General features: G+C 36.7%; 2 protein-coding genes across 5 annotated transcripts; one reads left to right on the top strand and one right to left on the bottom strand.

Annotated features, from left to right (window-relative positions):
- Positions 1-2,048: 2,048 nt before the first annotated feature.
- LOC133722468 (uncharacterized) lies at positions 2,049-5,347 on the bottom strand. 4 transcript variants are annotated; one of them, XM_062149359.1, is made up of 11 exons: positions 5,019-5,347; positions 4,553-4,612; positions 4,368-4,469; positions 4,154-4,234; positions 3,945-4,063; positions 3,747-3,848; positions 3,532-3,648; positions 3,260-3,328; positions 3,076-3,142; positions 2,615-2,692; positions 2,049-2,411 (listed from the first exon to the last, which is right to left on the bottom strand). In XM_062149359.1, exons 1-10 carry the CDS (start codon positions 5,019-5,021, stop codon positions 2,687-2,689), a joined length of 726 nt encoding a protein of 241 aa, XP_062005343.1. In that variant the 5' UTR covers positions 5,022-5,347; the 3' UTR covers positions 2,049-2,411; positions 2,615-2,686. The 4 variants fall into 4 exon arrangements, with proteins under 4 accessions (XP_062005343.1, XP_062005342.1, XP_062005344.1 ...); XM_062149360.1 differs by having other exon boundaries at positions 2,050-2,411; positions 4,704-5,347; XM_062149358.1 differs by having other exon boundaries at positions 4,553-5,347.
- An 825-nt stretch (positions 5,348-6,172) lies between these two features.
- On the top strand, positions 6,173-15,934 carry LOC133720682 (protein EMBRYO SAC DEVELOPMENT ARREST 30). Its single transcript, XM_062147104.1, has 10 exons — positions 6,173-6,628; positions 6,714-6,798; positions 6,875-6,945; positions 7,034-7,122; positions 7,223-7,466; positions 8,270-8,382; positions 11,532-11,622; positions 11,690-11,818; positions 13,440-13,993; positions 15,033-15,934. The coding sequence occupies exons 1-10, from the start codon at positions 6,455-6,457 to the stop codon at positions 15,478-15,480; spliced, it is 1,998 nt and encodes a 665-aa protein (XP_062003088.1). The 5' UTR covers positions 6,173-6,454; the 3' UTR covers positions 15,481-15,934.
- Positions 15,935-16,134: the final 200 nt, after the last annotated feature.

Genomic DNA, 16,134 nt, shown 5'->3' with positions numbered 1-16,134 from the left:
GTAGATTAAAAAGAGGAACATAAACCGTTCCTGGGGTGGTCTGAAGTGGCTGGAAAACACCACCACAGTGGCGGCGCCACCGTCGCCAATCCAAAGTCAGAATTTGGACAAACTTCCTAAACAAAAGATCTTCATCTCAACTCGAATTACAACTTTCCCAACTACATCAAAGTCAAATTATAAGCCAATCGATCAAATTTTACCTTAGAACAAATCGGGCCGATTGAAACCCTAGATCTTCAAAGCTTCGATTCGTCCTCCACACGTGAAATCGTTGCAAGCTACCTTGGGAGAATCATTCCTCAGCGTCTGGGCAACAAAACCCCTCAAGAAATTCCACCTATGGTGGCTGGAATCTTCAACTCCGACCAAGGCGATTTGCAGCTCGGTCGCCCTACTTCTCGGCCTTGCAGCGCCCTCCACAGCTCGTTTCTTGCTCCAATTCTTCCACGGACCTCTAGAGAGGATTGAGGCTAGCAAAACCCATTTTGAATCGCGTCCTATGGTAGCCGAAGGGGGGAGAACGACGCCGGGGAAGGGGAGAGGCGAAACCGGGGTCAAGAGAGAAAGAGTTTCTGTTTTTGGAAACTTTGGGATTTTCTGATATTTTTTTCGGATTTTTCCTATATATCCCAAAATGGAAACTTTTTTCCGATTGCCATAAATTTTTCATACGAACTCTGATTCTTGCGTTCCACATGTCCACGGACTCGTATCGACGCACTCTACAACTTTCATGAAGGAAGTTTTCACAGAATCCTAACGTATAAAAAGTCAACCCTTGAGACGAAGCATTTCAAGCGAATAATTGTTCGAAATAATTTCCGATCCACCCTTGAACCACAAAATAGCTCTAACGAACACTTTATTAATTCCTGGAAACCATTAGAAATTAATAACGAATTTCCGGGGTCTTACACTAACGAAGAGGAAGGTTTTTCGAGCCGATGATGCCAACAGCTCCTAACATAAAATCTATTGACTAATGGGTATTCGTTAGAAATCGTGATGACAAAAGGAGATGGTAATCTCGCCTTAAGGCGCAAGCTTCTCACAAAACGCCCTGGAATCGACTACGTGGAGACATGTTCTCTCATAATGGATGTCATTGCATTCCACTACCCTGTCAGTTTGGTGGTTTCCGAATGATTGAACATGCAGCTTACGAATGTGGTCACTAAATATCTTTATGGGGATCTAGATACGGAATATACATGAAGGTTCATGGTGAACTTTATTTACCCAAGTCAAGTGGTTCTAGACCACAGAGCGTGTTTACAAAGAGATTGAAACGCTCACTAAAATAACTACTTGATTGGGAAAAGATATGTAAATGCCTGTGCGTTTCTATGACAAGTTTCAGATTTTATCGTGGTTCGTGTTGGTGACATGATATTCATTGGAAGCCCTTAAAGAGTTAAGGGAAACAGCTGAACATTTGAAATCTGAGTTTGAAATGAAGGATCTTGGGAGAACACGATTATGTCGCGATTTGGAACTTGAGGATCGTGTTGATGGATGCTTAGGCGTTTTTACAAGGTCAAGCTTTCAAGAACACCCATGATCGTTTGTAGACTTGATCCTCAAAAGGATCCTCTTCGTCCGAAGGATGGTGATGAAGATGTGCTGAAGGCAGAAGTGCCCTACTTGAGAACAATACGCGCATTATTGTACTTAGCTCAATACACAAGACCGGACATCTCATTTGCAGTGAACTTGTTAGCTAGGTATAGTTTTGCGCCAACGATACGCCATTGGACTAGTATAAAAGATATATTTTCACTACTACAAAAAAAACATTTTAGGACGTTCGAAAAACGTCTTCGAAAACTTTAGATGACACGCAAAAAAAACGTCATCTATCAAGGAGTCATTGTAAGTCACTTACGAGGACGTTCAAAAAACGTCCTCTAATCTAAAAAAAAACGTCATCTAATGTATTTAAGGACACTAAAAAAGCGTCCTCTAATGTCTTTAAGGACATTAGAAGAGCGTCCTCTAATGTATATTAGGACACTTTTTAAGTGTCCTTAAATCCGAGAAAAGGGTCATCTAATGTATATTAGGACGCTAAAAAAACGTCCTTATATCTATTATAGAACACAAAAAAAAAAATATCCTTGAAACAAAAAGAAGACATTTACATACAAATAATCTTTACAATCCCAAAACAAATGTCATTGTATCTTTTACTCGTTACAATATAATCCAGTAATTAATTCCTACTTATAAGTGTTCTAATGTTATGTAATCCTAGATGACAAGAGACATACATACTTGGCCTCTCATCATTTGAACTTAACTTACAGCCACTTATCTTTAAGGGAAGAATGGCATGTTTTCTGTAATGAGCTTTTTCAGAACTTCCATAACTCATGCTTCTTCATGAATCCTTTTTACCTTCGCTCCACCTGATAAAATAAAATAAGAAAAGTTCAGCGATTAACAAAGCTTAAGTGTGTACTTATATATAGCAGGTAACAGACATGCTCAAGCAACCATACCTACCAATATACTTGACTGCTATGATATGAAATGAATAAATAAGATCATCATATAAGCTAATTAATAAGCATATACACGTGAATACATTTAGCAGCAAACTCTAATTTACCTTTCAGATTTCCTTCCTCTTAAACTTTTGTAAAGCTACTCATAGCATGAACCAACGTACTATTTGAAATGTCTACACCTGCAATGGAAAAGATAAGCATCAACCACGTGACACATGACAACCTACAACAAAAACACAGCATACAAATGTACAGAGCTTATCTAGAGAAAAACATATAACATAACACTATTAAAGAATGTCCAGGGGTATAGTTTGTTTAATGTATCTCTATTCATAATTACGATTTATGCAGAATTCTCTCAAGGGAACAAAACCTACAGCTTAATAAAGAACTTGACTTTGACACCAAAAAGACCCATATCTACTTGTATCGCTAACCAATATGAAAAGTAAAACATTGCTATGAAGTGAGATAAATTAGTGAAGAAGCTACTCCCTGATCTTGTAAATCAGCAATCTGAAATTCTGAATGTTTTAGAAATTTAGTAAAGAAGCTGTACCTCAATCATATGCCACACGCAGTGCCAGGATGCTCTTGAAAAAACAGGAGCCATCATTTCAACAAACCTGCCATATCATATATGCCAGTATATATTGTCAATTCTAACTTCAAATGCATATGTACGTTACTACTTACTAAATATGTATTATTTTCATGATATCATGAGAACTTCAGCTTCCTACCCTGTGCATGGAGGATCTGTGCTATTTTCATTGCAACGCCTTCCACCACCAATTGTCTTGTTTATCTTCCTGTTAATTCAACACCAAGACACGATGTAGATAGAAATTCAACAAATATTAAAGAGAAAAATCTGATGAGTAGAATAAGACGATAACACTTGGATCATAAGTATCATTAGGAGTTTAGGACTGCGGATTAATCAGATCCCTAGCTGATACTGTGTGATAAAAATCTCCATAGTATATTACTATATTTAAAAAAGATAGAATACCTATGTACTTCTGATCTCTTGTCTCTTGCTGTAAAATCATGATGCACCTCCGAGTTGTCAGGATCAAGTCCTGGCTGTGAAATTTCAAGCCCCTCTTTTCTAATAATTGATAGATATCTGCATAGAAGAAATCAAGATGCAGAATGTAAGTCTTCCTCTTTCTAGAGCATAACTGCATATACAATACATAAATAAGCAGATGCATGCATATGTACCTTCCAACATTAAAGTTTTCGATTCCAAGGTCTTCATCCCAAAGGAAGATGAATGCATACTCAGAAACAATATCTGGGTGTAAGAATCGCTTTGCATACCACCTAAGTGAAAGAAAGATACCTAACCATGTTATTTGAACTGGCAATGCACATCCAAGGACCAATATCAAATTACAATTGTGGATAGGGAAGCATTACCACTTGGTTTGATTCATGGCAGATACATGTATGGCCCGACCACTCCATTCCAAATCCCTCCAGTCATTTACATTACCATCATAATGAAATAGCATCACGACGAAATCGCTTGATAGAAACTGTACAATCAAAAGTACAAGTAGAAATCCAATGAACTCAAAGATACAAAAACTGAAAATAGTGCATGACAAACAGGTTGGTTACTGCACCTTCTTTACAATTTTGTTTACACTTTCTTTTTGCTTGATTCCAACTGCAATGGCCAATAAGTTTGTTGATGACTTTGGTTTCTAAACAAAAGGAATAAGGATCATATATTATCATTGCATTCAAATATCACCAGAAAGCAACGTAATTTGTAGTAATCACAAACCGATTTAGATCTAAGTAGCAAACTGTTCAGGACTATAAATATTGGCACACCTTTTGAGTTCGGGGTCCCCATAATGGTTGCATTACAAAGTCAGAGGTCTTGGAAACAATTCCTTTAGGTAATGCCTCAATTCCCTCAGGTCTGCATTGAGCCTATATATGAACATATTACAACAGCAATCAAGTAATTTAGAACAACAGCCATTTATATAAAATTGAATGCCATAGAAACAAACCTCGCAATTTTTAGATATTGCATTGTGCATAGCATCAACCAATCCCCATGATAAAAACTTCTGTGAATAATGAAATCCCTCATTAAGCCAGAAATAGGAAAGAACATTCATAATCACTCATTATATGTGCAATATTCAAAGTGGAGCGTACCTCTTTATACGGACAAAAATATTGACTTTACCTTCATGTAGATTTGTATGTGTTTAGCTTCAGATACAGATTCAAAGGGGACAAACATTCTTTTTTTTTTTTTCTTTCATAAGAAAAAAAAAAAAAAAAAGAAGCAATTTCAGAGGATAGGGGAATGATAGATGGAAACAGACAATTAATTCCAGTACTAGCTAAACCACACCACAATTGAAATACCTAAGTTCTCTGATCTTGATTATCAGATCTGACCAATTCAAAAAAAGTTAAATTTCCACACCCTCACCAAAAGAAAAACCAGATCTGGAAAGGTATTACCATAGCCCATTGCCCAAAACCAAATCGCCTGCCGAAACGCTTGCTAAACCAGAAGAACAGCGTGAGAGAGTGGTTGAATAAAGATACGACGGATCGAGACACTTTGGGGAGAAGTCTCCATATGGGTATCTAATTTCAAAAGAAATTGAGAGAGAGAGCGCGAGAGGGCAAAAGCCAGAATTTGAGAATGGTAAATCGAGGGCCTTCCATGAATTTCGATCACAAAAGAGAGCACTAGGAAGACCGAGAAGATGTACCAGGTCGCGAATGAGGAGAGAGAGTGTATTGCGCGCTGTTCTGTGTTCTTTCTGAAAGGTAGAAAGCGTCTCTCTTTATTTTTTTCTCCTTTTAAGTTTCAGCTGTTTTGGGCCCAACGTCATTATATGGGTTTCATGACACTCAACATAAAAAGACGTCCTTAAAAAAAAAACTGGGTGTCCCGGATTGTGTTTTGTGTAGTAGTGTTTGATACTTAAGGTGTACGATTGATATGAGCTTGTTCTATCTCTACAGAGAGATGATGGATTCAGACTCATCACACACCAGGAATGCCGCCAACCTTGGCCTGCGTCATCTATCCCCATCCCAAAACAACATTAGTGTTTTGGAAGGTTTTGCTGATGTTGGGTACCTCTCTGATCGACACAAATGTCATTCCCAAACTGGTTATGTGTTCACCATGGGTAAGACCGCAGTATCTTGGAGGTTTACAGAACAATACCAAACGGCCCCTAAATGTTCACAGGTTTGGGTTGTCTCTTTTTAAATGTCTGACTCTAGTTATCCAAATAAAAAGAAATATACCAATGTTGGTTGGTTCAGTTGGTATGGGTGTGCTTGTGGTCGGGTCCCAATCCAAGTTCGATCTCTACTGCTAGCAGTCCTATGTTGGGTCATGTGATATGTAAATGTTCTGTGGAAATCCATACCTAGGGACTGTGGAGATAGGTGCGTACGTGACCCATGTCAATCCTTCAAAGGCTGTGGAGATAGGTAGGTGCCTCATGTCAGTCTTTTAGGGTTGAGGTTGTAGGTTTGTCCTGACGCAGAGATGTACGATAACATTCCACTCAGAAAAAGGAAAAAAAGAAAAATAAAGAAAGATTTATTATTTGTTTAAAAAAAGGAATATAGAGTGATTTATTATTTGTTTTGTCTGAAGAATAAGAAATAGAGTGAGTAGGCATGCTTGTAAAGCAAGGGGGAAAGAAAACAAAAATCAGGATCTTGGGAGTACAGAGAGTTGGAAGGAGGATTCGTCCTTTCCCATAATTTCTTGGGATTTGGATTTGTTACTTTATTATAGAGACAGTCTAGAGTATTCGATTTGATCTTGCTGCTGCTCCCTTTCCCTTTGCTATCTATCTGGGATTCGCGGGTGAATTTGATTTAGGGTTTAGTTGGGATTGGGACTGGGAATGTGATGGTCGGCGAAGATGGTGTTCAAATCGAAGATAAAATGGGTGGCTCTTTTTGTGCTGCTTTTATCCTTGGCATCGTTGCTTCGGCACCTCTCTATGGCCAAGTATCCGACTGTGGATTTAGTCCAGTATAGTGCATTGACCGCATTTCATAACGATTTCGATTCTTTATTAGGAACACAAAGACAGGTAGGTATAGATGATTGATACTTTCTCTTTCTTGGGAATTCATTTCTAATCAAGATTTGGGTTTTTTTTTTTTTTTTTGTTGCAGAGAATTCCCAATAGGAAGCTCTGGGCGGCTGTCAAGCCCTTGCAGTCTCTGCAGCCTTATGCCAACCCTCGAAGCAACTATCCTGGTGCGAATCATTTCTCATTCTCTCTCTCTCAACTATAATAATGCTCATTCATTGCTCTTATTCTCTCTACATGCAGCTCCAAATGAACACACCACTCGCTTTATTTACGCTAAAATATTCGGTGGATTTGCCAAGATAAGATCTTCGGTACGATTTCTCGAATGCATTCAACTCATTCTAATCTTTATCTGTATTCAACTCAATCGGTGTTCATGAATCTCTGTTAATTTTTTAGATCTGTGATCTGGTCACCATATCCAGGCTTCTAAATGCTACTCTTGTCATTCCAGAGATTCAAGAAAGCACTCGCTCAAAGGGCATCAGGTTAATCCTACTTTTTCTTACTTTAATCTTCATTGCCTACTTTTCTAGCCTCCATTGCTTCTTACCAATATGTATTTTTTTTTGTTCCTTTCTTTCTCAGTACTCGTTTTAAGAGTTTCTCATATCTCTATGACGAGGAGCAATTTATTGCATCTCTCAAAAATGACATAATCGTTGTGAAGAGCCTGCCCGATAATCTCAAGGCTGCAAGGAAAAGGAATGAATTCAAAACTTTTAGACCCAAGAATTCAGCTTCTCCTAATTATTATATCAAAGAAGTCCTACCAACGCTGAAGAAATCCAAGGTTGTTGGCTTGATTCTTGCTGATGGTGGATGTCTGCAGGTAGCTGCTGCTTCACTCTTACCAATATATACATAACAATTACAAAATCATCTCTTGCATAGAACATCCGTATTCTATTTGCATAAGTCCCCATTCTCTCTATATATATATTTTTTGTTGCACTACCAAGAAATCATTTAGAATTATGAAAAGAATTGATGCAAAATCAGTTACCTAGAACTGCTATAGATCTGATATGTAGCTAATGTTGCATTACACTACTTCATATAAAATTAACTAACAGAACAACACGGCTTATGCAGCTTACTTGCATATTCTTTCTTGCTAATAACATTTTTTATAATCTATAGTATAGGTTAGTTTGCCTTGCCTTACCCTGCCAACTTCAGAACTAAGGCGTTCAGAAGCTGTTAACAAAATTTGTGATTTTTAGGACTTGGTCTCCTTAGTTGGTCTTGTGGGGTGATCTGTTTTTTTACCTCTATTGGCTAGAGGGAAACATATCCACAGCTTTGCTTGTGGTCAACAAGATCTATTCATTTCTATCTCTCAAGGTCATCCATTTATGTATTGTTTTATAATATCAATAAAGCCCCCAAACTTGTTTTGTGGACATGGGCTTGAAACTGGAGCCTCCTGCGACCCTGTCATATAGTTTAAATTCATAATAGTCGTGTCAGCAGTTGGTGTGATTGGAGTATACGTGCCTTTATTTTAACTCTATATATAAATTTTTATTTTTTGTTGCTTTAACTAAATTTTGCATTCTAGCCATGCATATACATGCATATGCGACTCTTAAGCTATTCATCTTCCTGAAGCAATTTGAATTCTCTTTTCAGTCAATCCTTCCGCCAAGCATGGCTGAGTTTCAAAGGCTTAGATGCAGGCTTGCGTTCCATTCACTCCAATTTAGGCAAGAAATTAAAATTCTTGGACAGCGGATGGTGGAGAGGTATGAATCTGTGAAGCCATTTTTTTTTATTGGATTTCAATCATTTGAGCAATAATGTTGTTTGGACACCTAATTAGTGCAAGATCTTTTCCATTCAGCAAAATGAATTCTGTAGCTGAATTTTGAAGGATTAGGCACAGTTACAGTTAATTGGTAGGATAAGGTTTAAGGTATGTGTTTAAGGAGTTTTTACTTGAGTTTCTGGAAAATCAGATCTAGGTATGTGAGAACAATACATTTTGATGGAAACACATAAACCTAGGTTTGAAAGCAGTCAAACTTAAGAGAAAGGTGATCATATTCTCTCAAAGAGACTTATTCTATAATAATCATTTTCCGTTTCTCATAAAATGCTTGAATATATTAGCCGAGCATGTAGTGTTGTGTAGGCTTTTGGAACTCAGTGGTCCAATTTGTTGACGTATATCCCTGTGGTAGTTAATAAACTTGATAAACTGAATGGTAGGCTTGACTTGCTGTAGAATAAAAAGGGAAGGACTAAAGGTATATATTTAGGGGAAAAGGTAAGAGTTGTAGGTAATCAAAGTGCCAAAAGGAACAATGCTGTAGAAATAATAAATTTATAAAGAAGAAATTCACATGAAGAAGTACTTTAGTAGTATTTAGACTACTTCTAGTTGAGAGCACAGCCTCACACCTCTTTCAAATTGTGACTCAACTCTTCAGAAGAGATTGCTCTAAAAATAAAATTCACTTCATCAAACAAGACATGCATGATCTATATTGATGTTCAACTGTACTTTTAGTCTCCTATGCTACAGGAAAAGTCATCCCTTTTATATTATTTGTATGTCCTTGATTGCTTCTGGTTTCTGAAGCATGGCACTCTTAATTAATTTCCAAATACATGATTCTTAGAATTAACTCAAACTTCTTGAAAACTACTACTCTTTTTATTTATTTATTTTTATTGAAATAATATCCAATTATGATTTTGAGCCATGTCCCAACTTTTAACCATGGCCACTCTACCTTAATCGCACAAGATTAAAGTAGTGGGCTTGACCATAAAGGAAAAATACTAAATAAAGGGCCGTCATTAAGTCTCTTCTTTGTCTGCTTATACACTTCAATGAAAGCCTGATTGCTGTAAGTCTCATCTCGCTTGGGCATCAGTAGGACTTCCACTATAAGTTCTTCAAGTAGCCATTACGAACCCGAAGGTTTAATAGTGATTCCTCTGGATTTGCCTCAACATTATATTCAACTGAATTCCCAAAGCTGGACAGTAATTATTGTTGACTTGAGTGATATGGTTTTCAGTGAGTAGCTACCTTTATGAGTCATACTGCATGCCATTGTCTGGTTCCAGGCTCTTTGCCCATTTTGTCAAATTATCATTAAATCCTCTAGATTCAAAGAGTTAAAAGGGAAATGGATGAGTTGTTAAAGAAGGGTTTTATTCCCGAAAATCTTGGTCAATGTGCTTTGTTGATTTTATTAACTTCAGGAAAGGATGGTATATAGAGGATGTGTCCAATAGAAGTACCATCATATACCGTTTTCTATTCCACAACTAGATGATACGATGGACATGATGGTTTTTTTCAAAGATCATCTTTTTAGTGGATATCATCAAATACAGAATTCATTTTTTTTCCACTCCCTCTCTCTCTCTCTCTATATATATATATATATATATTTTAAGTAAGGAGGTCTTCTTTAGAATGGCCCTCTATATATTATTATCTTTTTAACTGTTTAAAAATAAACAAGAATCATTGATCAGAAAGATCGATAGAATAAAAGCGGACAAGAGGTCTACTAGCTAGAAAAGTAAGAACAAAAACGCGGAAGCTACATCAAATACAATTAGCTAGCTGCAGACAAACCATCCTTATTATGTCCCCAACCTAAGACTAAAGCTGCCTTCCTATGTAGCAGAATGGCTTCCGGTCAGTAAGCCAAATACTTTTCGAGAAGATTGCTCTTAAGTTTGTGCTTTTGTGTAAAGCATGTAAATTTATATGAAGCATATATAACGAGTGATTCCTAAATCATACTAGAGAAGGCATCCTGTATGCCTTTCCCCACATTAGTGCGTTCTCTGTGATATAGGTGAGCAGAGTGGATTTTATTTCTCCATTGTCCTTTTTCTCTACAGTTGTGGTGGAGACTGTTTAGGGAAGTTGTTGCAAGGGGTGTTTTGCTTTGTTGTGTTTCAAGGCTTTGGGAATGGGTGGAAAGCTAAAACTTTGTGAAGTTGTTTGTTGTTAGCTGTCATTTTGGGTTATCTGGATGGAGCTTAATAGGAGAATATTTGAGAATTACGAAGGGATTAGGGTGGAAGAACTTTCGCATTGAGTTAAAAGTTGGTCAGCTTTTTGGTCTTTTGGTCTTTGATAAGTGCAGGGATTTCTCTTCCAGATATTTAACAGGATTTGCTAGCTTTGGTGGTGTGAATGTAGGTGTTAGCTTGCCTTTTTTTGTCTTTTGTGTGTTTTTTTTATTTTGGATATGGATTGCTCGTCAGTAGTTTGTACCAACTTCAAAAATAAAAAAAATAAAAATCATGCTAGAGTGGCTCTAGTAGTTGTAAGAGTGTCTCTTTGTCCTTTTTGTCTGAAATGTGGGGAGGTCTACTCCATGTCATTCTGTAGTAATGAAATGATGAGGGTACTCCAAGTCATTCTGTTATTGGGTGTGGAGGAAGAAGAGACAATCAGTTGGGGAGGAGTTGAGGGGTAGAGCCCCATTAACAAAATGTGATGAGGGTATTATTGGAACTTGCTAGAATAAACTTGTATTATTGGAACTTGCTAGAATAAACTTAAAAGTAAAATTAAATACTGCAGGATGACTTTTTGGGAGTGCCGATAACGGCTCCGATTGGCACCTGCTACTCTTGCTTTTTCACCTGATTAACCTTCTGTTGTACATGAAAATTACCAAAGATCACATGCTTCTGATAATGCAACTTTTACCAGTAATGTTAACCACTGAATGTTTTTGAACGGCTCACATCTGGAAATTTCTATCAATTAGTTGACTATTGATTTCAATATGAAAACAAAGAAATCATGGGTGGAATTAATATCTTGTATTGCGTTTCAGTTCTTCTGGTATTACTTTATCTAGAATGATTACCAGCAATTGATTAGTGTGGGTTTTGTACCCTCTTCACACAGGTTACATGCATGGGGCCAACCTTTCCTAGCATTTAATCCTGGTTTATTGAGAGAAACCTTGGCATATCATGGTTGCGGTGAACTTTTTCAGGTAAGATGAATTAAATTTAAAGTTGGATTCAGCAAAGGTTCAATGTGAACTCGGAACTTTTTTGTAGGATGTTCACACTGAACTCATACAATATCGAAGGGCTCAAATGATTAAGCGGGGAGTTGTTAAGGAAGAACTAAGTGTAGATTCACACTTCCGCAGAGAAAATGGTTCTTGCCCGCTTATGCCTGAAGAGGTATGCTCAATTTCATATCCGTATTATGTCAATTTGAGACCTCTTCTGTGGCTTCTATCCTCACTGCTGTTTTTTTCCCCCCTCTGATTGTATTAAAATTTTGACTCTTTGGTATTATAGAAATGCAAATATTGATATTGAACTACTTTGCTGCTTATCATTGTAAGTTGTCTAGAGATTCCATATTCGAATTGATTGCAGGAGTTTCGCAAAAGCCTCACTCTGCTTTTAAAGTTTGGAATAAGGTTGTTGCTACAAAAGTTTAGGGTGAATTTTTCTTTATTAAGTAGTTATTAGAATGATTTAGGATTTAGGGCTCAGGATGGAAAGATTTTTTTTGTTTATTGTACCTTCATATTAATTTCACCCACTCTGAGGCATTCGCATAAAAAAATGGATTGTATTACTCTGATTCTGTAACTACCTAGTTCGCTGACCCTAGTTGGGTCACGATCTATGGAAAATGGATAATGAACCAATAAAATAAAGGACTAGGGCTCCTACCGGCTAATGAAATGCGCTGTTTCCATTATTCATATGAATTTGCTATAACTTGGGACTGAGCAAACAAGGTTGTTCTTAATTGAAGAGGCTTCACTTGAAAACAGCCTGCTATATCTTTGTATATCTATGAAGCCAGCTCAGACCCCTACCACTTGGCTTGGCTGATATAAACGAGCTGAGCTCCAGGATTTTATTATACCCATGAAATCTCAGTTTAAATGTATGCAATAATGAACTTGTGGTACCTATATATTGGGGTGTGTGCACAAAAGAGATACATGTATAAACGAGAATGCAAGTTTCTTGTACGCATCGATTGTTGGACCAGAACTATGATTTTTGTAGTCATATCATTTTATATGTGCACTTGATGGTTTGACCTTCTATTTGCTAGGGGAATAAATTGGCATAAATCTATCACCTAGTATTTTAAGACTTGATTAAGGGTTTGTTTTTAACTACATTAAGGAAACCAATTCCACTTAATGGTTAAACATTTAAAGACCCTCAAAATGCCCTCTTTAAATATAAACCAAAAGAACACAATCAAATATACTCAAAAAGTACAAGAAGACAAATGCCCATGTTTTTCTCCCCAATCTTACACCCTCTCCACCTATCCAACTTCTTCAACTGCACAGCTTTATGATATTATTTTTGGTACGTTGGTATTTTTTTGTTTGTTTGTTTGTTTGCTTGTTACATATTTGAAGTAAGGACATAATTATTTTACAATTAAAAAAAGCCTCTTGGTGCACCTGTAGCGCATGTCTAGAGGCTAGTGACAATAAAACTATCTACATAGATTAAGCAGGTGTATGAAGCTTGAAACTTGGTAGTTACTTGATAGGAGCTAAAAAGAAGTGAAATAAAAACATTTTGGTGTTAAAAACCTCTCAACCAACTCTGAACGTCAAGTTTCTGCTCAATAATCTTCAGCTTGGCACAAGATCTCAATCTTCAACATTTGATAATTGTCTTGACTTGGCTTGATAGTAGTGTATTGTTATTGCTTGAAACTTCTTTGGGACTTTCTGGAATACTGCCATCAGGTGTCAAGTTTTCATAATTTCTAATGGTGGTTCATTACCTAGCTTATGTGTTGAGACTTTCACAGGTTGGTATTCTACTTCGTGCAATGGGATATCCTCCTAAAACAATCATATATCTGACTGGTTCTGAAACATTTGGGGGTCAACGTATTCTAGTTCCTCTGCGTGCCATGTTTGCCAACTTAGTAGATCGCACTTCTTTGTGCACAAATAAAGAACTCTCTGATTTACTAGGGCCTGAAACACCTCTTCCTCTTAATCCTTATCAACCACCTCCAGCAAAAAGTGTGGAGCAGCTTAAGGAAGAATGGAAGAGAGCCGGTCCTAGGCCTCGTCCTCTTCCTCCACCTCCAAGTAGACCTATCTATCAGCATGAAAAAGAAGGTTGGTATGGTTGGATTACTGAGAATGACACTGAACCAGAGCCTTCAAAGGTGGAGCTAAGGATGCAAGCACATAGACTACTTTGGGATGCTCTTGATTATATTGTTGCAGTGGAATCAGATGCATTCTTTCCTGGTTTTCACAATGATGGCAGTGGGTGGCCCGATTTTTCAAGCTTGGTCATGGGACACCGTTTATATGAGATTGCTTCTTCGAGAACATACCGACCAGACAGGTAAGATATCCGTTAAAATACTGTTATGAAGTGGACAAGGCAGCTTACAAAATGAACTATTTGAACTTGAGTTATATAAATTATTTTGAATCGCACCTGAAGATTTGGGTCTGTTAAATATTTTAATGTGTTGGCTTTCTTTCGTGCTGATATGGTTAACAGTATTTATTCTGACTTGCAGTATGAATTATTTAGTTAAATTTAAGAGAATATGAAGAATTGGGTTTATTTAACTTGTTCAATTAGAAAATGTCTTCTTGCTTTGATGGTGTTATGTAATTCACACACATATTTTATCTTATGGTAATTTACAGAATGAACCATTCAAAATGATTTTGTAATAAAGTTAGTCGATAAATTGTTAAACTCGTTTGACCGTGATATGGTTGATAATATACATTCATACTTACGTGTTCTTGGATCTCTATTTCATCTTTTCTGACAAGTACTTTTGAGTATTATTGAAGATTTGAAGGTTAATGATAAGTACTTTTGCATACATGGTATTTCCACTCTTCTTAAAATCCTATTTGTATGATTATCCTTTGAAATCAAAATTCATGGACACTTTATTGATATTTGTGGGTTTCAGCTTTCTAGTGCTTTTTTGCAAAATCTAATTTTTATGTTCTAATTTTATTTCAATAGCTGGTTCTCCTACTTTATAGTGCCCAGACAGTTTAATTAACCCCTGGTTTATGTAGGTGCCCTTTTTTCTTCCCTTTTTGAAAAGAATCACAGATTTATTGAGTAGGAGCATTGTGCCTGCAATTGAAAGTCAATAAACCAAAAGAAGAGAAAAAAATGAAGAATAGAAAGTAACTTAAGTGGTTGGTGGTTACACAGTCAGTACTATGACGATCGTTTAGTTATCTATTTGCTGGGGCTGATGAGAAAACAATTTGTTTTAGACATCCATCATGTAGTTGTATAATTTATTGCTTTTGGAAAAGCCTTTGTGTAACATAGTTTTTTTTTTTTTTTACTTGACCTGCATGATAAATAATTATTATTTCACTTTTCTGCTCTTTTCGAACAGGAAAGTTGTAGCAGAACTTTTCAACATGACCAGGGACAATATGTACCACCACAAGCATAATTGGATACTCTCGGTACAGGAACATCTTAACAAAAGCTTGGGTGAGGAGGGCCTAATTAGGCAATCGCTTTTCTCGAAACCAACATCATTCATTTCACACCCACTCCCGGAATGCTCTTGTAGAATATCTTCTGCCGAGTCTTCAGTTCATTTAAAAGGTAATGATGGCCGAGTTGTATATGGAGGGGAAGAAGAGTGCCCCAAATGGATGCAGCAGCATGGTCAAGAAGTTCCAGCCCAGTCAACTGGGGAAGAAGTGGGTAAATCAGATGACAATGAATCATCAGACTATGGAAATATTGTGGTTGAAGAACCAGAATCAAATGACGACAGAACTAATGTGACTCTAGTTTTTGATCAGGATGATGAAATGGATCCAAATGACTAAATTTTGTAGTTACAGATGATACAGCTTCCATCATATGACGATAAAGAAGAATTCAGTTTGCAACATTTTCTGAAATGGGGAGTTTTGGAGATAGAGGATAACATCATGGTTCCGTCTTTTCCATTTAAGAGACATTGGTATTCATATATATTCTTTGGGTCAATTCTTGGGTTTTTTTATAGCAACAGAAAGGAGTTACCTTCATACAAATGAGTGGGAAAAGATCAACGCACTTTGGCTAGCTGATCAGAGTATGTACATCTTTACTCTTTACCGTTTTTTATGTTTTTGTTTTTCAGTCATAGGAAAAGTCCTAGATCAGCCACCACTGTAATTTTTTATATTTTTTATACAGAACAAGTGAGAACTACACTGAATCAGTCATTGCGAATCTTTTGGTCATTACTTTGTTCAACTTTTATTATTTACCAATAATATTATTTGTTGATATTGATTTGTTTTGGATTTCGTGCATTACTTTTGATTAAGAAAACTGAAAAGAAAAGGAGGGAAGAAAAAAGGAATAAAGATGCTTCAGTTGGGTGCAAGATAAGTTGTAAAAGAGGTTCCTGTTGAAAAGTCTTCTGTCTGACACTCTGACCATGTTTTTATCTGGTTTGTGACTTGAACTCTAAGTTATGAATTGTGAATTTT

This window comes from Rosa rugosa, chromosome 7 (genome assembly GCF_958449725.1).
Source record: "Rosa rugosa chromosome 7, drRosRugo1.1, whole genome shotgun sequence".
NCBI lineage: Eukaryota > Viridiplantae > Streptophyta > Magnoliopsida > Rosales > Rosaceae > Rosa > Rosa rugosa.
Note: the sequence above shows the minus strand (reverse complement) of the source record. Positions and strands in the feature narration are given on the sequence as shown.